General features: G+C 35.1%; 1 protein-coding gene across 2 annotated transcripts in view; it reads right to left on the bottom strand.

The window, feature by feature from the left end:
• SCFD1 (sec1 family domain containing 1) overlaps nt 1-25,794 on the bottom strand; it is a 56,652-nt gene that overhangs the window by 12,038 nt on the left and 18,820 nt on the right. The window contains exons 11-20 of one of the 2 annotated variants that reach the window (XM_074909828.1): nt 23,777-23,916; nt 23,268-23,358; nt 22,843-22,916; nt 20,631-20,712; nt 12,795-12,891; nt 9,041-9,108; nt 8,038-8,117; nt 7,406-7,468; nt 6,296-6,371; nt 4,034-4,087 (exon numbers count right to left, since the gene is read on the bottom strand). In XM_074909828.1, the coding sequence (XP_074765929.1) occupies nt 4,034-4,087; nt 6,296-6,371; nt 7,406-7,468; nt 8,038-8,117; nt 9,041-9,108; nt 12,795-12,891; nt 20,631-20,712; nt 22,843-22,916; nt 23,268-23,358; nt 23,777-23,916 (825 nt within the window). Of the gene's footprint in view, nt 1-4,033; nt 4,088-6,295; nt 6,372-7,405; nt 7,469-8,037; nt 8,118-9,040; nt 9,112-12,794; nt 12,892-20,630; nt 20,713-22,842; nt 22,917-23,267; nt 23,359-23,776; nt 23,917-25,794 lie in introns of both variants that reach the window. The other variant, XM_074909827.1, reaches the window with a different exon arrangement.

The raw sequence follows: 25,794 nt of genomic DNA, 5'->3' as shown, positions 1-25,794 counted from the left end.
AAAAAGTCTGTCTAAACTATACAAAAAAATTTTTTCTTCACACAGAACACTGAGGTACTTCCAATATTTTTATTGGCAACAGGCAGGATTTTTACCAATTATTATGGATGGAAAACAAAACTTCCTAGTAACTCCTTCTGACAACTAGTTGGCTTTCTTCTGTTTCTATACTACATTTTCATCCAGGTACTATGAAGTTTAGTTTGTGGATAAACTGTGTGCAGGACTACAGTTGATTTCATCTGGGTGCTTACATGCAACATGTCTCTTGTTTTGATGATTCTGTAGAGCAGAAATAATTCTTGAATAATAGACATTATTTGGGGAATTTCTTAGAGCTCACAAAGCATGACTATCTCAAATACTACAAAATATTTAGTATACATGTGGTGGTTACACACACAGAAAATAAATCTGTTTGATAATAAGGACTTTAACGTAATTACAGAAAATATGTCTCTTATCCTCAAATCTGGCTTTTAAAAAAATTTAATTTAGATCTCATTTCACACTGAACCTCTGTAAAATGCTTTTATATGCTCCACCGGGAATTTCAACTGCATTTGTAAAGTCTGACAGCATTCATGATTTTGGCAGCCTTGTACATAAAGGTGGTATAGCAACTTTGAAGTAATGAGAGAGATGGGAATGGATACTGCTAGACTAAAACTGGTATTAGAAAAACCTCTATCTCAGACAAAGAGCTGCAGCTTCCCTGCTTGTTAGAATGAATTACAGATTAATGCCAGAACTAAAATCAAGAGTTAAAAAACCAGTATCATCACAAACATTTCCTCCTGAATGTATTACTGCTGTGTTTTTTCGCTGTGGGCTTGTGTAAGTAGACATACAAAAAGTGGTAAAGTAACAGAAATGTGATAAGCTAGTTTATTTTTTTTGTTGTTTAAATACACCATTCCTGCTGAAATCAGTTCTGAGGGTGCAGGGAAAGAAACCCTACTAGATTTTATTTGCTTTAAGAAATAGCTAGTCTGCCAATAAAAACAACCGTATAGCGGTTTCCTTAGACACGACTGAATTTGTGACTTTCCTAAGCAATTCAAAGATAAAATTTATAGTTTTGAAATTTTAAACCTATTTTTCAAGATTTAAAATTAAAATGGAAAAAGACCCATGAAAATACCCTTGTCTTTCAGTCTTTGTTTTTCTGTAGAAGCTAACGTGACTAGTTTGGATTAAGGAAATCCCCCATTTTTAGAATTTTAATTGTAATGCATGGAAGGTAATCATACAGTATATCCTAAACCTGAAAGATACCATATTCACTGAAAGGCATGATATTAACTAAAATACAGTTCCATTCATATATATTACAAATAAGATTTATCTACCTCTTCAGTCAACACAGATGTACATACTGTACTGACAGAGGCTAAACCCCTTTGGGCCTCTGTCATAAAAATATTAAACGTTTACCTATCAAAGATTTTCCTTACTACAGAATCAAAGTACTTTGTGGAAGATACTTAAAAGACCCTCCATATTTCTATAGCAAGTGGTGGTCAATTTCATGGGTTAAAATTTGCATATACTTGACAATATTTTTTTTTGTGTTAGAAAGGTTTATGGTTTTAATCAATCTCTATTTAACGATACCAAAATAAAGCAACTATGTTATTAGATTTATGAGCAGAATATTCCTTTATGAAAACAGAGGCCCCAAAGCAACTGCTTAAAAACCTGCTTTGACCAATAAATGTTACTATGAAAAAAACAAGTAATGGATTACTTTAAGGTCATCAGTGAATGTTGCTGAGTAAGTATTTCAAGAAATGTAACTACAGGTTAAACAATCTAGACAAGTTAAAAAAATTACAGGATGGTATTACTGTCCGTAAGAACTGTTCTGTCCCTGTTTCCGAAAAAGTTGGAAATCACAGGTGTAGACTCATTTATCCTTCTAAGACAAAAGCAGGAGCAGGGACAAATAACACAGAAAGAGATTTACAGACAACCCTACAGTTTTGCACAGCATATACATTCTGAATAGGTTTAAAATTTCAACCGACAATAATATTTGTGAATGTTGGTGGTTACAAGTTGTACAGTTCACATACTGTTGCATTTTATATTCAGAAATTAATTTATTTACATTCATTGTAATAATTGACTTCTCAACAATCTGTTGTAATTTTGCATTACAACTTTTATCTGTATACGTATTTCACACAATAATCACTGTGGCTAGTAATGTTCAATGAACTATAAAGGAGATTTTTTTTTTGTGTTGTAAAAAAATAAAATGTCAAGCTTTTTCCCCTCCCTTTGTATTTTGCCAGCAGTGCAACAGTTTCCTATTCTGAGGAATAGAAGAGGATCTCAAACATCAGAAGATAAATACAGGCCACAGTGGTGTATTTTTACACATTGACCTTTTCCAGATACAATTTCACTTCTGTTGATGGTACAGCAAGTCTAAGCATACTCCACAATGACTCTCTGGCTTGTTTCTGTTAGCTGAAACTTACTCAAGAAGTTGCTGTCAATTCTCCTGAAGGTTAGGAGAATCGTTCTTTACAGCTTGCCTGGTCTCCCATGACTTGAAAAGTAGGACTCCTTGTTTTGAGCCATGAATTCTAGTCCCTGACATGGCAGTGAAACATGAAGCCACTGGCAGACTGGCTCAATCTCTGCTTTTTCAAGTGAGCAGATCAATGTTTTCTCTAAATTATCAAAGTGATCATGGCTGTTTTCTACTAAATGAAAAGTGACAATATCCCGTCAGCAAAAAACCCCCCATATGTCTTGTAATCTTTTCCAAATCAATTCCTAAACTTTTAGCTTGAAGAGGCTAGTGCTTATTTTTTAAAAAAAATGTTTCATTTTTCACCTACTTGTAAGTTATCTGTAGTTTTTAATTTCACCTTTCTGTATTAAGTGTTCTGAGTGACCTCTGCTGGTTGACTAGATGAAATTAGCCCTGTACATCATTTCTGTCTTGCAAATAGGGACAACAATCCATGCCACTGAAAACAGTGTAAATTTCTTTGTCTGTTAAAGCAAATTTTTTGCTAACAATCATGACATACATCATTTATGAAGTACAGTTTAAGAAAAGACAGGATTACTTGCATGTTAATAATTTTCATATTTTACCATTATTTATCTCTTTACATACAGCTAATACTTGAAGGTGAAAGTGGACTAAGAAGAATGTTTTAATCTAGTAACCAGTGTGAAATAATTCAATTGTATCTCTCTGCCTGACAATGATGTCATTAAAAAAGGAAGACTGATATGCTGTGGCATACATATTACAGCTTTCTAAATGACTTTTAACACCTGATTTTTTTTCAAAACAAGTTTGTGCACACTCATTTCATGTAATGAGTTCTGCAGGAAGGAGGTACACAGCAAGAAAAAAAGGCTACTTTGACTACACACTATGTATAGAAAGACTTATGGTTATTTTTAGCCGTAAATTCTAGCAAATATCTTGACTATCTAGTTAAAATTTAAGTGTTTAAAAAGTTTGTAACTTATGTAAGTCTGAGTAAATTTTCACAGAAACAGACGACCTTCCTGACACAAAACCAACTCTGCTTTGCAAACTGAAAGACTGCATGAGTACTAAAATATCTTCCTGTAAATAGCAAAGCTTTAAAGACGTGGGAAGCAAAATTTTCTTTAACATACTTCTCTGTAACTATTTTACTTCTGAAATTGTGCTCTTAAAAAAAAATCACCTTGACGTAAAGAAAATTTCAGCCCACAGTTTAACTTTTAGAAATTTAGGAGCAACAGAAACTCAGTACAGCACAAGAATAACAGAAACTCAGAACAGACAAAACCCTCAAAAACATTAGTTCCAATAATAAATTGTCATTGTTTAGAAACTATTTTTAGCCAAAAAATCTCATGAAATAGTTATGAAAATGGCTCTGTTCTTGGGAAACAGCATGATTAGATTTAACTCCATTACCATGAAGAAAAAATCCATGGCATATTACATATCACAACCTCAAGATTTCATTTGTTCCACCTCCTTTCATGTGAAGGCAGTTATACTCACAGGGTTTGACTTCATTTCCATAAGGTTGTCCAATATACGTGTGACTGGTAGATTCTGTAAAACGTGAAATTAATGGAATGATGAAATGCTTACTAAGAATTATTCACAAGCACACATTTATGGAACGGTTTACAGGGCATTTGAAATCCTAGTTTAAACAGCTTTCCCCTTATATTTTGGAAAGGCTGAGCATTGTTATCATCACCTAAGTTACTTTTCTGTAAAGAAAATGCAAACACCTGAGGAGCATCTTGGAAGGGGATGAACAGAAAGTGCAAATAAAAGTGTGAAGATAGGAACAGAGTTGTATTTACGTATTATATGCAGACATGTGATGATGTATCAAAACTTGCTAAAAAAATACTTTGCAGTTTAAGGAAAGAATTTTAAAGCTGAAGATGAGAATTAAGGGTATTAAAGCTGAAGATGAGAATTAAGGGTGCGATTATAAAAAAGAACTAATGTGGTCAAAGAAATGGGTAAATAAAGCATCCAAACAAATGTTTGGATGAACTGAAAAGGAATAAACTGGGGCGAGATTCAAGATGACTTCTACTTATTTAAGATGAGAAATGTTAGCTTGGACAAAAGATCTGAAGTATTAAACAGTCAAACCACTTTAGTTATAATAAACTGAAGAAGAGTTTACATAGCAACGGAACTGGAAATGTGTCTTGTTGACAGAATATATCAAAAAAGGACATTCCAAAGGATGAGCTACAAATAACACTGAAAAACACTTAGTAAAAAAACAACGTAAATCCCGGAATGACCGAATGAGAAACAAAAAGTTAGCTTTAATGGAAATACCACAGACCTACACCAGGCTTAAAAACATGAGGAAGAACAGGATTTTATTTGGCTAGACCAAAAGACCTGGAGGACAAATTAAAAGCCAGAAAAAAAAAAAATCCTGAAAACATCGGCATTGTGACTTCTTACTCACTTAGAACCCAAAACAAAGCAAGCCACTCTGTCAAGAATACTGAATTTTAAAGCCACACATTTTAAAAGAAATGACAAAATGTTTAATACAAGAAGAATAGGAAGTCTCATTTAGACTACATTATCTATTGTTACCAGTAACAGTTTATCTGACGATGTCTCTATAAAATGTAACAAGCTGCAAATTTAAGTTTCCTCAACTATATTTCATGACATACCAGTGATCTCTAACTGTGAAATGCAACTTAGCACATTTAGTCACAGTGAAATTCCCACAGAATTAATTTCATTGGCTACTCTACAAAAGCCACAGACACAATTTTTAAAAACTTTTATGTGATAGCTGATACTTTTCATGCATAAATTATGTGTATAACAGGATGCCCAACCAAACAACAGCTATCATAACATTAGCTTTGTCAAAAAGATGTGCATAGCGAGATTTCATTTTATTTAGTTCTGATATGCTGTATTTCTAAATTAAATTTGGATTCTTCCACTAAGAATTATAGTATGATGAATTATCTTTTTCTTAGAAATCTTGATGTCGAAACATTACAGAATGAGATTTTTTAAACTGTATTTATTTATTGCTATCTGATGAAAGTGCATATTGGAGAAAACAATACGTTCTCTACAGGGAAGCAAGTTTCTGGAACTACAATTCAACATCTCAGCTACAGTGAGTTCTACAACCAGTGGGTTTTTTTTTGTTGTTTTCTTTTCTTTTGGGAGTGTACACTGAAATCTGCATGCACATTATTCTCAGAAATATTTTCTAAAGTTAAGTGAATATTTGAAGGTGGCTGTATCGTTATAAACACACTTTGATTTTCAAGTACATTTCAAGATTATCGTTGCTGTACATTACTTACGTGGCAAAACTAAAACTCTTGAATTGTAACTGAACAGAGAATGAACACTTTCAGCCTTTCAATCACTCTGGAACAGATGCATTTAATACATGCTGTTCTAAGTAAAGACACAGAGGGCGTTTTTTGTTTATGAAGATCTAGACTGTTCTGAGTATTCCACAGCTGTTCTTTTTATAATGCTGAAATCAGTCTTAAATCACACATACTAGAATCCAATTCCTTACAAATGGAGGTATTCAAAGAAAATCTGAACATTATTCCTTACTTGTCTAAAAACTCAAAGCTACAAAGTGATAGATCTATCCACCAGCAAAGGATGATGTTTTGTTTTTTACTGTACAGCTAATTTTATTAATATGAGAGAGGTACTGAAAGTTTTTTTTCTAAATGTTCACAATGCTCATGTGATAGACTTTTGGTTTTAATTGTTTTTTAAACTTACTTGTTGCTTCAGTACCAAGTTCTTCACTCCTTCCATTACAAACTGTGATCCTGTATTCATAACACGTGAAAACAGACTGAAAAACAAAATCAAGATGATGTGTAAGACCTTCTTTTTTTAACTGGCATTCTTAAACTTTATGATGACATCCAATTCCCATTAACACTGATGGGACTTGAGTACCAAGTCATTCAATCTGTCATGAAATACATTCTTCAAACCACACAGCAACCAAGTATATGGGAATACACCTATAATCTAGCAGTCAGATCCTCACCTATCCATAGGATTCTTGAGTTCTAGTCTTTAATCCATCGAACAGTTCATTTTATAAGGTCAGTTATACAAGGATTTGAGTGCTCCTTTCAAGTGGGCGGGTGTCCTAATCACCAGAGTTACCAGAGATGCTCAGTGTCTCCAACCAACCAACCAGTAATTTTTCCAAGTGAGACGGCACTGGAATTCTCTCTAACCATACTGTGCCACAGCTTCCATATAACCATGATAGTGCATTCCTGAAAGTAAAGTTGGTAATGAGGATTCAAATCCTCTCAAGCATGGAAAGACCCAAGTCCCATATCCTGTATGGGATATATGTATTCTTAGCACAGTCATCTTTTCATGTCTTGAAACAAATGACTATACCTTTCAACAAGCGGGCAGACACCTAGTCCAGGACATTCTAATGAAAAAGCAGTGTGTTCTTGCATCTCTGGCAGTCTCCAAGCCCTGGCCAGAATCAATTTTGAATGCACAGGGCTCTTCTTATCTTTAGTTACTGACTAAATAAGGCTCAAAATAATGGCTGTCATAGATCCATGTCCTGGTGCCAAATTCTTCCCATGTGAGAGTATATTTAATATGCAGGTGCAGACATCAATATATTAAGTTACTTTGTGAATTTAGTCACAGATCCTTTTATTTTCCTGTGTGTAAGTCCTATGCATGGTTAAGGGGAGATGAACGCTTGTAATTGCCTGTAGCTTAAAACTTTTTATAAACAGGGAAATGTTTTATTCTGGGCCTTGCACAGCACTAATCACATTTTCAGTACTACTAAAATAAGCTAAAAGAACCCAAAGGCTTACAGAAAATTAATCAAGAGCATACCCCAAAGGTTTAGGCGTGGCGTTTCCATAGCTGGTTGGAGCTGAAGCCATCTTAGTGAAAGCCCTGTGAAAGCAGGGATAGAAATCAAATGCTTATCTCATGGCACATACTGCTGTAGAATGTTCGACTCAGGTCATCTGAAAGTGAAAAAGTTCTGCTTCTCAAACTCTTGCAGGAAGTAACTATTTATTACATGCATCCCTCTTGTCTAGAAATACAGCAGTTAAGGAACTGAAAGGAATTAGATTTGATACTTGAAAGACAAAGACAATTCTGATACCATGTAAAACAGAATAACTGATAGGCAGCATAGCCCTTTGGTATGAACAAAAATATGTGGAGTCTGAACTAGCACAACTTTTAATTTAATTCAGTAAGTTGCTTCTGTCTTGGATCATTAAGTACATTACTATGGTCATGTTCAGTAGTGTTCTGGCATTACTGGAGTTTAGTTTTAAAATACAATTTGCACATATTACCATAACAACGACAGCAAAAAAACCTGCCAGAACAAATATTTAAGGACAATTTAAGACGTATGAGAAGTAACATATAATTCTTTGATAACAATACTGAGTTCTGTAATATTACCCAGTTATAGCCTCACATAGGAGAAAAAAGACATTACTTACTTCCATTGTTTTATGTAGCTCAAAGGAGCAAGATTACAACCTGCATCCATCAATGCTTTTTTATACTGCTCCAAATCAATCTGAAATTACGGAGAATTGCAAAAGGTTTAAACTACTCTTAATTCTCTTTATGTGGAAAGACAAAATACTGTTATCTAAATACTAAATAAGCAGCGTAAAGTTATAGCATTAACCAAAGTCAAAAAGTCTTAATGAGTCTTAATCCCATCTCCTATCAAGTACGAAAATGTAACTTAAAATGCATTTGCTACGAGCAGCTCTCATTAAACTTAACAGTATTTGTGGAACCAAACCCTGTGCACTTTCAGGTATGGGAACAGTCTTTCATATTGACATCTTTAAAAAACCCAAGAGAATCCTGTTTTCTGTAAAATGTCACAACAGCCAATAATAAAAATGAAGAGGAGTTAATAATATACATTCATAAGAATACTTTCTCTTTGCCTAATCTAACCTATTTTTTCTACCTCATAGAATTTCTACTGTATAATGAAAGTCTTCCTTGAAACTAATAATCATAAATTCAAAATAAATATTAAGAAATTGTTTTCTGAATTATTTAGATACTGTCGCAAGAAGCATTTCTCCTTTATTCATCTGCTAGTCAGCAGACTCAATTATTCTTGAATATACACGAATAGAAAAAACCCAGTCATATTAACATTTTGTTTTATCTACTTCTATTGAGCAGTGGAGCACAGTGACAGAAAGCATGGCAAGATGTGTCTTGAAGTAACTCTGAACTAAATATTTCAAAAGATAATCCTCCTTGCTAGTCATTCATATCCTTAAAATGGTGGCTAAATCTTTGTGAGCAGATTCCCTGATAATACTACAATAGGTATTTAAAGTTTTAATATTTCCTGGGCATTTTGTACTTTGCTTCAAAGAAAAGCAGAAATACCTACTTTGTGCTGAAACAATACAGAAAAAATCCTGTGTGGTTGAATTTGGTGTTGGAAGCTGTAAAGAACATACATACCTCTGAAGGTGCCTGAGTTGAGCTTATGTAATAGATAAGAAATAATCGCATTTTGTCTTCTGGAGTTCCTGCTGCAGTGAAGAAAAAAAAAAAAAATTAAAAAACTACAATTGTAACTATGCTGTTATGTTACTTGCTCTTCAGGAGTAATACAGATGCACATTCAGACATCTAGTTATGACAATAATTGTTATCTATAACCATGGCCTTGTTCAGTGTACAAAATGGTAGAAATACACTTCGCAATTTTATTAAAAGTCGGATTAGACTGGCTCACTGTTTCTGTAAGTTTACTTACACTTCCCCCTTTTTGCCCATAACAAAGATTATTTTTCAAATAACATACTAAATAAGTTATGTAGTGGCATTATATCTTATTTTATGCAGGGATTGTAAGCATTAGCAGGGAGTAAATTCATGAAAGAGAAGACTAAAGAAAAGTCATAAAAGTCACAGCATATTATTTTTTAGCTCTACAATTTGTTTACACAGCTCTGCAGTTGACTGTGAGGAAACACTTGAGGGCTGTGAAAGCACTTATGTGAACTGGGTCAGTAAAAAACCCCATAACTTCTAACATGCCTTCAGGAAGGATTTCACCTCCTGTCACACCACTTGATGAAGAAAAACACTGTTACAAGATCTTGGGAAGCATTATCAATTGCAATCAAAATTCATCTCTGCCAGATCAAAATGATGGCTATAACCTACTACAGCAGATTTTGAACACCATCTACTTTTTTCTAGAAGAGAATCGCTGTTAGTAAAGATCATAGTTTCAAATGCAGATTTCAGAAGTACAATTTCTCAAAACAAACATTTTGAATTTGTAATCCAGTATTTCACTGAAAAAGCTTGATGCCTTTACATAAAGCACATTTAGAAAAATCCACTTGTCTTGTGGGTAAGAAAAAAGATTTTATTTTCTGTTTTGTTTTTTTTTTTGTTCCCCACTATGGAATGTGGATCATGTCAGCAGGGGATCATCTAATCTAATCTTCAACTTTTGTTTATACGTGAGCATATATTTTGTTTGGCAGAAGTTCAGAGTAAGCACTGTCGTGATGAACATTTATGACTTGGTACAATTTCTTCTGGGAAATAAGTATTATTAACGTTTAGCAAATACCAGTTTTCCAGAAGATCAAGAACTGAAGAAGCTTTGTATTACCTAACCCAAAATCGAGCTTTGAAGGTAGACATCCACTTCGAGTTCACTTGGGTAAAAAAAGCACTGAAACATTCTAAATATACAGTGTAACTGACTGGTTTCTGTAACTGACTTGGAAAATTGGTTTCCAGCTTGCCAGTTTGTAGCTTGTTGTACTTTGATTACTCTGCTCATGACTGAGTTTCTGTTTCAGCTGGAATACACTGGCACTCCACAGCATTTCCCTCACTGGGCCTATTTACCATGTCTACAAAGCTAGAAGGTTTGTATATAGAAGTATAAGTGGTCTAACTTACACAAGAGTATAACTGATATTCTGTCTTACTAAAAAATAATACACTTAAAAAAATCTATTATTGTATTGTGTACACTTTACTAAACGTTAGGAAAACCACTTGTGTTTGGCAAAAGTACTTTACTCTTGACACACAACTAATGTAAATCATAGCTGTGATAAACAGCTGTAAGACCTAGGTGAGTTGCCTGTAAAAGGTTCCCTTTTTTTTTCCAGGCTATAGTCTGTGACAGCATAGAGAGGGGGAGTGCCAAATGATCTGAAGAAAACTCAACTTGGTCAGCCTCGAACAGAACAATTTTACTTGCCACTCAAAACCCAGCAAGCAGCCTTTAGGGCTGCTGATTAACTACTAGAGCAAAGCAAAACCAGTAACTTCTGTTTTATCACTACTCCAGGGTATAATAATATCCACCTAACTGCGAAGCAGCTAATAGCCCTGAGTGGTAGATTAGTACAACACAGTAAGAAATGGGAGCCTGAAGCCTGGAAGTGTTAAGTGTTAAACTCCAAGTGCTTCTGTGAAGAGCTTTGCAGATACCATTGTCCTCAAGAGAAGTATCCCTACATGCAAACAAGTAGTTCACCACTGAAAACACTGGAAGATTTGACCCTTTATCTTAAATATTTTCTGCTGGTATTTCTCAGTGAATCACACAATAGGAAGCTGGACAGTTCTACAAGATAGCATGCCCAGAAATAATTGTTGTGATTTAACCTAAATCCTTTTGTCATATAAACTTATCTTAAACCTTGCCAACACATATGAAATGCTAACATGTTACTGTGAACACCTGAATATGTAGCTGAAGAAAAACTCTAGCTTAGAAATCTAATCCTTCTCTTGTGTAAAATCCAGGAACTTTGATAATAGGGATGTTGATATGATACATCAGGCCTGCTTTATACTGCAATCTAAAAAACACACAGAAAATGTGGATTCAGGTAAAAAGTAATTTCGAATATGGAAAAGGACCAGTTTGTACTGATACTTAATGAAAGTACAGATTATACAATTCTTATTAGCTTCATATTAACAATGAATGTCTGTACTGAATTACAGGTTGATGCTTTACGTTAGATTTTCTGAAAATCTGTTAATTTCTAGATCTGATCCAATATGAGTAAAATTTCAGCTCAGACTTCTACCATATGTGTCCTGTTTTTTCTACTGCCTTTTGATTCTATAGCACAGACACTAATAAAAGATTTTTTTTTAAGTCAGCAGGATTTATATATACTCTTTCTATAAATATGAATCATTATACAAACTCCAAGCAGACACTATGTCCAGTATGTAGCTATAAGACTACACACATAAGCATGCAGTGACAAAACATTTTCTTAAAGACCATACTGGGAAAAGAGCAGGAACCCTGGGTCTCTTGCTTGAGGTTTGTCAATATACTTGCCAATCTGCAGACAGGCCAGTGGTAATAACTTAAGTTTTACAATCTTTCTCTGCAGGTTATTTTGTTCCAGCCAACTGATATCAGATCGTACTGAAATATGTCAGAGGACTGCGACATACCTCAGGTTGTGAGAGGTTGAAACAAGAACTGATGCTATGATACTATGACAGGCTAGGAATCCATTCTGGTTTCAACCTTTTACAGAAAGAACCCTAGTGATTCCTGATAATAGAGAATTTGAGTATCAGCCAGTGTGTAAAGCTTTGTTATGTATGAACCACATATGAAACAGAAGCTGGGATGCATTGCTCTTAGATGATGAAAACAGGTGTGCCACAGCTGGGTCAATGCATGCAAAACTTGAGGTGAGTCTCTCTGAACTGGCCAGTTTACATCTCGTTTCCCTTCTCTCCACCTTCTCCCATCCATCATTTTCCTTACACCGACAAGAGCTACCTACATTATAATGTCTTGATCTAACCAAACTTCATGTAAAGCCTTTTTTTGTCCTGTTTGTGAGGTATGTATGAGTTATAAAACACTCAGTAGGACTGTAAAGAATCAGTGTTGTTCAGACCACACAATTCATACTAATAAATACTGGAGAAGCACAAAAGTTAAAATATTTTGACCTTCAGAAACAAGCAGTTAGGAAAGGATTTTAGTGGAGCTGCAAAATTGACAGTATTTTGGATATTACTCAACTGAAATACTAAACTGCCTAGACTGCTATTAAAAATCAGTAAAAAGCTGTTTTCTTTACAAGTCTTGCACAGGTTGCACACAAACTCTTTACCAATCCTCAAGTCCCAGCAGGTACAGATTTGTTGTATATCTTAACAAATTTTATAAGAAGTTCAGAATCAAAGCACTCACCGTCTGGGTCAGAAATCATGTCCAGAAGTGATTTATCCAGAGTGGATTTGCTCATTATTTTTTCCTCATATTCAAAATACACATCCAGCTTTCGACTCTGTTTAAGAGTAAGTGTTAGGGTTAACATCTTAACACTGTAAAAGGATATTTATTTCCTCTTTTAAAATGTATATAGTTTAAGTTATCAAGACTGTTAAAAAAATTACTTTTAAATAAATTTTCTGTAAAAATAACTACTGTTCACATTATAATATGCTTTTTAACTCAGAAAATAGATGCTTATGTAATTCTCATATTAAAAGTGACTTAATTAATGCAAGTTAAGCAAGGGATGACTGATATGGAAATATTAAACTGGAAGAGGAGCTTTGTTTTCAACTATGGTTTCAGCATAGGTGAAAACTACATGCCATCATATGTAGCGTTATGCTGTAATAGGAAAAAATAATGGTCAAGTGAATATTATGTCTAATTTACGCCGAACTTCAAGTCTCTCAGTCAACAAGGCAATTACTCAATGCACATAACTGTGAAAAATTCCTAAATACATTAAGGCATCATCCCAGAGAAAAGCTGGCAACTGCCAACTTGGGTTGGTACTATCTACCTCATATCAAAGGCTTGCAATAATTCATTCACACTGAAGATGGAGGACTTCATAATTAGATTATCTTGCTAACACTAGAAAAAAAGTGTCTCATTATGCAATGACACGTGGACCAAGATATGAAACCCCTTTTTTAGGGAGGAAGGCACAGGGACTGCACAAAGTTAATAAGGCAAAAGCTTTATGGAAGACATCACATGGCATGCAACTGATGACAGCACTGCAATACATCTGCACAAACAGCCATGCTTTGCACTTCTTGACCATCTTATCGTGAACTTTAAAGATAGAAAAATGCCTTCCAAAACTTATTTTAAAAACTTCCGTTACATAACAGATCATTATGAGCATTTGAACATTAAAATGTAGCCTCACAACAAATGTTACAACTACTCAGCTTACAAAACCTTAATATCCAGTAACTAAAACCCGGTGTTTGGACAAATTCAGGTATTTACTGGTTCAAAGAGAAGACTGGCAGAGAGTATCTTCATCCCGTTGCCTTGGAAGTATTTCAGGGACATGACTTCATACCCATTGGGAGACTGAAATGATACTGCCAGAGCAAGGCAAGAATCACTGCGGCTTTTCTTTGGTTAAGAGATTCAGGAAATTTTGCCTGACAATGCCAAGGCATGAAAAACTGCTATGGCACCTTCTAACCCAGTGCAGTGGTTGTGGTAATGACAGCAACATAAAAACTTTACAAATCTGGTATTCACATGTTTCTGGATTCTACTAAAATTATTCCTGAGATCACAAATAAGGAAATGGAATTTTAAAAAACAGTTATTTCACCACCCTGAAAAAAAAAAGGAAGAAAAAGAAGAAAAAAGGAAAAAGGTACTCTATAGCCTAAGGATATCAGGATATTTCACCTTCTAAATATTGTAAGTTCATCAAAAATGAGTTAGAGATTAGAACACAAAATAAAAGAAGAGGTAAATGACAGTAATATTTTAATAATAAAAGCCTTTGGTAACCAGCTTATTATGATGCATATAGCTATATAACAACTTCTATTTCTCATTCAGCATCTACTGAACTCATTGAGAAGAACAGCTACTCACAGAACAGCAACTTCTATTAAAGCCTTTAAGGAAGCTTGTAATTACAGCCTATAAAGTAAATTACCATGAAGAGTGTTCAAAAATGACCAGTCACTATATTTAGGGGCAGGAGGATGCCTTCTGTTGTTTGTCACAGTGACTATGGCATATAAGGTATATGAAGTGACAAAATAAAAAAAAGGGCTAGAGCTTCTTTCAAGCTATATTTACCTTGAACTCATGTTAGTAGTCACAGCCAAATTTAGATAGTTACACTGCTGTAAAACCTTGGATTAATCTTGTATTTAGTGAAAGTTAAAGTGATTATCAGTGGTTGTTACACTAGTTTGAAGTCTGAATAAAACTGAGCTACCAGCCTTTTTCCAAGTCCTTACTTCAGATGCAATTTGGTATCCGGCACATCAGACATCTTCTGTGACTTCAAATCTACAGCATCTTGAAGACTATCTGTGTTACAGTTTCCTTAACTCTTTCTAGAGAGATAAAACTCTATAGAGTGTATCATCAGTAAGTTCGCAGATGACACCAAGTTAAGTGGGAGTGTCAATCTGCCTGAGGATAGGGAGGCTCTACAGAGAGACTTGGATAGATTGGATCGGTGGGCCAATGTTAACGGGATGAGCTTCAACAAGGCCAAGTGCCAGGTCCTGCACTTGGGCCACAACAACCCCAGGCATGGCTACAGCCTTGGGGAGGTGTGGCTGGAGAGCTGTCTGGAAGAAAAGGCTCTGGGGGTTCTAACTGACAAGCAGCTGAACATGAGCCGGCAGTGTGCCCAGGTGGCTAAGAAAGCCAACGGCATCCTGGCTTGTATTAGAAATGGTGTGACCAGCAGAAGTAGGGAGGTGATGGTCCCCCTGTACTCTGCAGTGGTGAGGCCACACCGGGAGTGTTGTGTCCAGTTTTGGGCACCTCAATATGAGAGATATCGAGGTGCTGGAGCAAGTGCAGAGGAGGGCAACCAAGATGGTGAAGGGCCTGGAGACTAAATCTTATGAGGAGCGATTGAAGGAGCTGGGACTGTTTAGTTTGAGGAGGAGAAGGCTGAGGGGAGACCTCATCGCCCTCTACAGCTCCCTGAAAGGACATTGTAGAGAGGCTGGTGCTGGTCTCTTCTCACAGGTTAGCGACAGAACAAGAGGGAATGGCTTTAAACTGCAACAGGGGAGGTTCAGACTGGACATAAGGAAAAAAATGTTCACAGGAGTGGTCAGACAGTGGAATAGGCTGCCCAGGGAGGTGGTAGAGTCACCATCCCTGGATGTGTTTAAGGGTTGTTCAGATGAAATGTTGGGGGATATGGTGTAGGGAAGAACTTTATAGAGTAGGGCTGAGGGTTGGACTCAATGATCCCAAGGGTCTTTTTCAACCTGAAGGATTCTGTGATTTTGTAAAACAAAACAACTGCAGAGGAACTACTACAATTTTTCTAATCTTTCCATTACATTCACTTACTTTTTTAACTACATTTGTATCTCCTTACATGGAGCTAAATTCAGTGTTTTTAAAATATTTTTTGCAAAGAAAAGGCATCCAACAAACAAAAGACTGTCTTGAAATGTGAAAAATTTATCTTATTAGATAAATACATTCTTGAATTTGGCAATGCCCATATTATCTTAGCTGATGATCGGTTTAAGACAAATGTATTCAGATGGCATGTAAAAACGTACAACATAAAAAATCCCTCACTAATTCACTATATTTGCGTATCAACTTTTAAATAAAATTATGTAATTCAAACATAAGATACTTTCAACTGTTAAGAACAGATTTATAGTTGTTAACTTATCTGGAGCACAAACTAGGTAAAATTCTTCTTAACCATGAGCAACTTTACGACTGATTAAGACTGCCAAACCAAACAGACTAACTGCAGCAAAGGAAACTCACTGGTTGCATATATTTGCTATACTTTTGAGCCCAAACTGAAACATTAATGGTACACATACACTCGCCCCCTTCAAAAATTTTGGACAATTACTTTTGAAGTGTGAATTTAGCACTCTGGGGGAAAAAAAAAAAAAACCAAACTAAAAATTCTAGAACTTCAGGTCCTTTATTTCCGTCCACAATAGGGAAATCAGAGGTAAGCAGCAACATAAGATTTCAAATCTGTCTGATGCGACAAAAACACAAACTAAAGAGATGGATCAATACAGTGGGTCTATTCATCTGCTTTTTCACTAGATAACTAATGAAGATTACTAGCGAAGATGCTAATTAGGACAATATTCTTCTTAATACTGGTTCAGTAGGAATTGTATGGACACCTAACCAAATTTTATGCAGATTACTGAATAGCCTTAAACACTACTAGTTACCTTTTGACAGATTTCCCAGATATGCCACATCAATGAGACAGTTACTTCCCGAAGAGCCAACTTGTTTAAGAAGTGCTGATAAGAAGCAGATGTCCCATTTAATTTAAGTAAGTGCAATTTTGCTCACTCAATGGCAAACTCACAGACATGCCAAGAGGAAAAGCTGGGGAATAGGAGCTAAACAATCCTGTAGATTCAACAAAAAAAGAGAGCAAACAAGAGCTTCTTATGGGTGCCAAACTGGCAAGCAGGTGAAGGAAAAATAATAGTAAAAAACAAATAATAAAGTCAAGATGCATTTACATTTACAGTTATTCCCTTCCTGCCTCTTGCTCTTGTTCCACACCAATCTCATTTAAGAAAGCTTTCTGGCTCACTATGCAGGGACAGGATCTCTATTGCAGTTAAAGTGCTACGCTTGAGCTTGCTTTGCCTTTTTTAAGCAGGGAAGTAGAAGCAGGACCCAATGAAACCTCTTAGAGGGTAATTTTTGCAAGGACTTGTAGGAGGCTCTCCCACCCTCTTTACAGTACAAAGGTTCTTCATTTTAGAGAGAGAGAGAACATGCAGGACAAAATAAATTTTCTAAGAAATTACAGGGAGGAATTTCTCAAAGACAATGACAGAAAACAATGACAAATAACAGTCCCCAGAATGAGTGAGGTTGGTCAAGTAATTATAGTGTGCTCCTATTGAGAAGAAGATAAACTCTGGGAGAAGGATGAAAATGGTAGATCCGCCAGTGCCCTTTGACTGAACTGCACAGAATAATGCCAGAAAGGTCACTGTAACTGAACTGAGAAAAAGCTGTTGTTTACTGGAAAGTTACTCAATTATTGGTTCTGAACTACAGAAAAACAGCCTGGACCACCATAACATATATGTTTCACAAACACATACCGTTTCTGTTCACGTGGTAAGACAAAAATATAACATCATTTAAAACAGAAGAGTTAAAATAGTGGAATTCCTTTACGAAACTTGAATTTGATAATTTGAAAGGCTATTGGCAATCCCAATAATGGAGTCATTCAAAGTATCAGGCCTTGAGACCAAGCAAAGTCGAGATATATGATAAGAAAATTATGTAGGAATTAAAAACAACCCTAAACCAAACAAAAGTAATCTAAAACACATAGCAATCCATGTAAAAATCTGCCACTTATAGTCACATGTATAGAATTCTGACAAAATCTTATCTAATCTACCTCTCCTCCAGTTAATAATTTTAGAAAAGTGTACGTGTACACCCTTTTATATGCCACGATTTAACATACTCCAGTAATCCTAGTATTCATATTAGAATGACATGCAAAGGTAAGTATTACTTGAAACTCTAAATCAGCTAGAAAGATATCTGTAATTCTAGTCCTAAATCCGTTATCTGTTGGGTACAGTCCTTTAGTTTCTTCAGAGAAAAAACAATCAATGCAAAACGAGGATGCATTTGTTCTAAGCACTGACAATAAACACTTGATGGTTCACTTAGTGAAAAAAGTGATGCATTCTTTCCATCATTTCTCTAAACACTTAGATATGCCAGAAAACTGCCAGAATCCCCTAAGTATGTGATTAATTTCTGGTTTCCTCTTGCTGTGCCTTAGAAAATGATCCAAGAGAATGTGGAAACCAGCTGTAAACTGAACATAAGACTACAAGAAAAATTAAATTCACTCAGTGTATCTAAAGCAGGTCTCGTAGCATTCTTTGCACCGATTCTCATAGATGTAGTGAAGAAAAATGCTCAAATACTTAATGCAGTAAAAAAACATAATAGACAATCAAACAGTCTTTTTTAAAGTATGAATGTGCTTCCAGTTTATTTTAAAAGTGAAAATATAGTAACCTGAAGAAGAGTATGGTGCCTCACTAGCTCCTCATGACCTGGGCACTTGCCAAAAAAGTTATCTCTTATCCTAATTTGGTTTAATTATTTAACTGTATATAAAATGTATTAACCACAGCCTCAAGGTGTCATCAGAATTTCTTTTAAAAGTACTGGCTGAGATATTACCCTTTTTGAGAGTATTTTTGAGGAATCCATTAGGTAGCATATCATCCTGCGCATAAAATTCCGCAGCTCAAGACAGAAAGATACTTTTTGTAACACTGGAGAGTGAAAAGAGGAGAGAAAATGGACAGGACAAAGCAATTTGGAAAAAACTTTACATTCAGTCAGTGAAAAGGCTTTTCCAACAGAAAAAACATGTACTTCTGCATTAGTTTGAGTTTAAGATAGTTTCCTAAATATCTGGAGATGAAGTGATTCTTTCCAAATCAAAAGATGATACAGATGCACATATCATCAATATATTAAAGAAACTGCATGCCCATTTGTCTCACAATCTGCTTTGAGAGCTATACAATAAGAAGGTAAGGAGCCTGGGCACTTTACAATACCAGAATTAAGAACCATTTATAGAGAAATGGATCACCACTCCCTGGGAACCCTGTAATAGCAGGTTCCCTGTCAGAGGAAAAAGCCTAAGGGCTAGTAGAGTGCTACAGCAGAGGGATCCTAAGGCAATTCCTTCCACCTCTAGATGACAGAGAAGTGTGTCACTATCACCTAATGGAGAACAAACAAGTGCACGTGACTCCAGTCCATTGCCAAGAGGACACTGGCAATCAAAAATGATGTTATTACCATTGCACATCTTGGTCTGCAACCTGGCTTCCATCCAATAAGTAATATATAAAATACTACTAAGGCCTGCCATTACCATCTCAGTATCTTTTTTAGAAAAGTGAATTTACAGACAAGGCATCAAATAAAATATCTACATTGTCAAATTCTATTTTTTTCCAATGGTATTAATGTACTGCTTTTAAATAGCCATATATAAAAACTGACATGCCTAATACTGCAAAAGCACATAAACTAGGCCCTACAGTAATAAGCCAAACAGAGAGGCATACTTATACCTCTTCCCCAATTTTATAAATATATAAATTTATTCATTGTAACTCAGAATGAATCCTTTATCCATTTATAGTATTTAGCTTTAAAAAATCAGTAGCTGTAGTAACTGAGGACAGATTTTATGCACTTTACAAATGTTAAAGTTAGCTTCAAAACTTCCACGAGTTATAAACAGCATGGGGTAAAATTTTCTAACAATTGATTTTCAGTAACACTTGGTGCTTGAATCACTTTCAAAACCAGAATTTCAGTGTTTCTGAAAGCCTCATCAACAATTTCTGTTCTTATACTCTGAAAACAGATGCACCTTCCAAGTCATCCTAGTAGTAACTGTGGTCTTGATACTGAAACTGTCTGCAAGTTCTCTGATACAAGAGCAGCAAACTTAAACAGGAAAGGGGACAAGCATCCTTCTGAAGAGCTTAAATTATGCACAAGACATCTAACACAGGCCCTGCTGGAAAAATCAGTTTAGTAACTTGCATCATTATTGCCACTCCTCTAGGTATCATTTCCACTGGTGAACAGTAAAGAGCACCCTTCTGATAAACACATACTGAACAGAAAATTGCTTAGACTGAAGTCATAACTTGCCATGACACATCTCTAAAGTAAACAGAACACTTCTATCATAAACAATAAAGGTTGTGGCCATCATAATAAAAGATAAGAGTATACTAAGCAAATTCTGATGAGAAAAAAATTTGATATGTTTACTTTGTTTTCCATTCAGAGGCATTCAAAATTAATTCTCACTCACCCTTCACCACTAAGTAATGTTATACAGTGACTTCTGTAAAAGGTAGCACAACTGAGAAGACTCTCTTTCTTATCTTACTTCACCTGCTGAAATACATTTCTCCAGGTAAGGAGCACTACTGATAGATAACTGAAGTTGGAGACCAATCATACCTTTATATGCTCCAAAACGGCTGTTGCAACATTTGTATGAAGATCAATGAGCCTCTTCTTTTCTAGAAGTTCTGGAAGAGAGCTGAAGAGATTAAATACAAACTAACCTGCTGAGTTGCACAGTTAGTTGAATGATGTATTGTATACAGTTGGTACAAAAAAAATTATAGAATCATAGAACAGTCTGGGTTGGAAGGGACCTTTAAATTAAAGATTACTGAAATCTAAAATTATAGAATACAGTAGGATTTGAACTAAAAAATTACAAAGTATAGATGTAATGACTCATTAACAGAAGGATGTTATCCACATGTAAAGCAGTAAAACAGGTTTTTACATTGACTGACAAAAAAATACACATAATGTGGGTAATTTAATATTTCTATTGAAAGCTTGCGATCAAGATCAGATATATGCCCTGCTTACCTAAACAAATAATCTACTATGAATTCTCTATACAGGATTCATAACTGAAATATTTTCTTCTGTGAAACAGGAAACTGAATGGTTAAGTTTACTTCTTAGAAAATTTATTACTTGAGGTGTTGCGACCTACATGATTTGCACTGCTGGCACTTGGGCATCACATGTATAAAAGACTGCTCAGGGTCTATATGCTTTCACATCCAAAAGCACCCCAGTCAGTCAGTGTCTTACTCAGTTTAATAAGTGGATGAGAAGGCACTTAATGACTCTGACTGCATGTCCTGAAGAACCATGAAGTTAAGTAACCATACTTTCTTTCCTCCTTTAAGCAATTATAAAATCAATGTTACTTATGATGATTGGTCATTAATGACCTTATAGCTGGAAGGAGACTAGTACTGTGTTTGTAAAGGACTGCATTTAAAAAAAGAAAGAAAAAAAGACAGGTAATGCTCTATGTTAGAACCTCTGGTTTTTAATTACTAATAGATATTTTTAAGTTTTCTAGATATTGTAAAGCCTAAGACTTAAACTAGGCTTTGTGTTTTGTTGTCCATCATCTACTAGCAGGAAGAAGATACCCTTCACACGATAGACAAAGAAATAGCAAAGCCTAGTTTAATTCTTCCAGCAGAAACATGCCTAAATGCAAGACCGTTAAGGTATCTGAACTCAGCATAATCCTAGAGTCAAAATACTGCAATAGCAGACTTTACCGTGTTATACACTTTGCTAAAGGGAGACAAGATTTTCCTTTATAATGCCAGATTACATAAGACAGTCATACAGAGGCTAACTGAACAGTAAAACTTCCTGAAGAAGCTTTAATCATATGATTTTTTTTTTTTTGCTATCAGTTTAAAGCTTTTGATGCTTGTCACTTTCATATCTTGCTGCCTTAACCTGAAAACTAGCATCCTGAGAAGTATAAAACTTTAAAACTTTATAGGGGGAGCCTGGAAACATTTGTTCACTTTTTTTAAACTGTCTAATCCATCACACATCCTCTGTATATCCAATCAAATTCTAACCAGGGCACGGCATACAAAACCACTTTTCAGACTCACAAAAAGATGACTAATGCAGACTCCCAATGGATTTCACAGCACACTGGGCATATCACCCCATCTATCCTGAGAGTAATTATCATTGCTTCTTCCTTCTGACTGGGGTCTTAGTGAAATGCAGTAAACTGAACATCTCCCTTCTCCAAGGCATCAGTGGATCAAAAAACAGATTTACAATGAGAAACAAGTCTAAATCTCAGATTTTGAGTGTCATCCATGGTAGCTAGGTCTCCAAAAGCAGGAGTAAATTTCCCATGCAGAGTTCTTAACGTCTATAATCTTGTCCACAGATGTTACAGTAACTACATTAATCAAAATGTAATTAATTACACACTGTGCAAAGCAAGTAGATGCTTCAAGCAGTGGATTTCACTAACAATATTTTAAAGAAAGGAATGCAGAGGTAATTAGTTGTTTTTTTCTGGTGGAAGGGTGTAAGCAAATCTGTGATGCACTTGGATTATTCAGATTTGATGAGAAAACACTCCAAAGTCATGTGTAGGGCTCACACACACATGCTGTGGATGTTACACATGTAAGGACTTGATGAGGACATGCATTAAACTTTATCAGAATTATACAGCACTTAAACTTTATCACTGAGCTGAACAGTCTACTTTTAAAGCTATTTATTTCAAAGGATATTAAAAGAGAAATTACAGAAAGAATTAGAAATGGTTCCCAATTAATTAAACAATAATGCATTATTGATTACTTACCTGACAGCTGAAGTTAGCTTAGCTGTATTATCAGAAAGCATACTTATCGCTCCTTCATCCTCCCCTTCTATACCCTGGGTTTTGGGGAATGGTTTGGGAAGAGGAATAAAAGTAGTCATAATAAATACAAAGATCACACATGCAAATACAGTCAGTACATTCAGAACTCATTTTCTCATAATGATATTAAATTCTGTACTGTGTTTTATAATTATTATGGAAGTTATATAAATGTAACACCAATAAACACAAGAAATAGAATCTTCTCATGAAATATGGTACTTCTAGTCCTACTTTTAAGATTGTATTATGCCTAAAATTCAGCATGTGCTGATAATTTTTGTGTGGGGTGACAAGAGTGGACTAAGCATCTCTTCAAGCCCTCTTATGCTTTATGTAAAGCATATATAGGTGATAAAACTTACCATGATACTTTTAAGTCTTTTGACTTCATCTTCTTGGGCTCTGTAGGATTCCAGCTCTTGCTGAACAGACTCAGCTACCTCTGGAAAAGGACTAAGGCAAAACTCTGTTGATTTAACTGAGCCTAATGCAAACTGAAAAACTAGAACCAGACACGTTCCACGATCAAGTTGATCATGAAAACACTTTCATAAATATCAATATACAAATCATGCAGCAGTATCAAATCAGTAAAAATAATAACATCTTACTGTAAGTTTACTTAAACTTTCAAAGATATATTCATTGCTTTCAGTATTTTCATATAATTTTGAGAAGAACAATTTTGCGCTCTGTAACAAAAAGCTAATATACAATTAATATGGACAATGGACATTGACAATGATCATTCCTTAAAAAAAACCCCTTCAAAAATATTTTCAAAGCTTAAAAATAGAACTACCATAATATGAAGAAGCTTTAGAATTTATATTGACTGAATTAATATAAACTCTGTATCTATACAGCTTACCTGCCCTTATGTTTTTGCCAGAATTTGTCAGATGTAGTTAAATCATAGGACTTCTTATTTTTTTTCTTAGGTCTAGCACCTGCTGGAGAACTTTCCATTCCTGTTGATTCTTCCAAGTTAACTCTATTCAAATGGAAATCCTATAAAAAGAGGAATCTTATGTAAATATTTGACAGTTTTTAATTATTTAATCACTGTTATACTCAACCAATTATGTTCTAGAGTATTTTCTAAAAAAAATATTAACAAAGCTATTTATTACCCTTTCATAAGGGGGCAGGAAATGGTTTACTAACTAACTAGATAATAACAACGGCAGTGTAAGAATTCCAGAATTACTCACACTTACTGAAAAAACACCAAACAAGGCAATAAATGTTAAGCAAAGACATTGGACTGTCTCACATGCAGCTAATCTTCTGACACTGAACTCTCAACACTGTTTTCTGTATAGAAAATAAATTATTTATCAATAACTGAGCTCTAACAACTGGCCAAAACGTGAAAGTATAAAAGTTTCTGTGTTGCAGACAAAAAAACGTTTCCAAGGCTGAATTTCACTTACACAACTACAGCAAATGTATCAAAGCTGCAAAGAAGCTCATGACATCAGCAACAGGAATATCCACCACAAGGACTTCTTCCCTAATTTTTTGTATGCTAGTGAAATAGTGAGTGCAGGATAAAGCAACAGTTTGCAATAAGGCTGCTATTTCTCCGTATAGCTTTACTTCTTCCACAGATGCATGAACCTAGAAACTACATCTGTTTGCTAGATTGCACAGTTCATGCCATCACACTGCTCCCTGTGTGTCCTCTGGTTCTTTTCCCAATTACTTTTGCAAAGGACAGCTCTTTATTTTCTGCAGCATACATATTCCCTCTGGTTTTCAGCAAATTTTAACAAGTACTCTACTTGCTGACTTTATTCTAACCCTTTTCAAGAACATTTAAAATTTCAAGGTGCTCTTTGCTTGGCAAGTAATGATAGAGTCAAATCTTCAACTATACAGAATCTGCCATGAATCTTTTAGAATAGGTATTTTTTCCAAAAATAAAGCTCCACTTTATTATGTTCATTACAGTATACAGAACTAGAACACTGTAAGTGAAACTGTCAAATAAAATCTTTAAATGTTTCTAGTTATCCCTTGGCAGAGTTCACACTTAAAATGAAATACTATAAATGATTCATGACAGAATAGAAACAAAACCAAGTATCTACTCAAAGGAAACACATGCAGTCAATGAGCACAAACCTCATCTTACAAGACATGTTTAATGTTTCAGCAAAAAAAAGGGTATTTTTCAAGTACATATGTTCAATAAAGACTTAAAAGAAAAAAAAGATTGCAAATTCAGCTGTAATTTTTAATGAAGATCTATGTTTTGGCTCAATCTAACTCAGCAGTGACCTGAGTTTCCAAGTTAGTTTTTGCATCTACAAGTTGTTTTACCAAAATTATTCTTATTAAGAGTTCTTCTTTCACCTCCCCATTCTCTCTTGATAAGGCTTTTTATCCATGCCTCCCATTTTTCTGTATCCACTCCTGAAAGGTTTTTTTATTTAGAAATGGGAATCTCTTTATACAAGCCTGTTTATGTGTAGAAGTCACAATTATAATCTAAATGGATGCAGCACACAACTTTGTGGCTGGGTTAACATTTAGTTCAACACCCCACAAAATTCCTGGACTATTGTAACTGAGAGCTTAAATGAAAAACAATTTTACTGAAAGTACAGTTTACATAATCATCACCTTGGTAACACTTTCATGGTTACAATTTATGGCCTTTTAAAAGGCTACTGTGGTTATTTCATGAAATACGATCGGTACGTGAAGAACCTGGCGCGCTTGTCTAAGGTGAGTAACTTGACTGGTTTTGAAATTAAAGTTTTGCCCTTGACATGGAATCACAGGCCACTTGGTTACAATTTCACTAGACAAATTCATAATCCTATCGACTCAGTCAAAAATTAGATGCAACATTTAACCAGTTGTTCCAGAGAAACTACC

Source organism: Athene noctua, chromosome 6, assembly GCF_965140245.1.
Source record: "Athene noctua chromosome 6, bAthNoc1.hap1.1, whole genome shotgun sequence".
In the NCBI taxonomy this organism is placed as follows: domain Eukaryota; kingdom Metazoa; phylum Chordata; class Aves; order Strigiformes; family Strigidae; genus Athene; species Athene noctua.
Note: the sequence above shows the minus strand (reverse complement) of the source record. Positions and strands in the feature narration are given on the sequence as shown.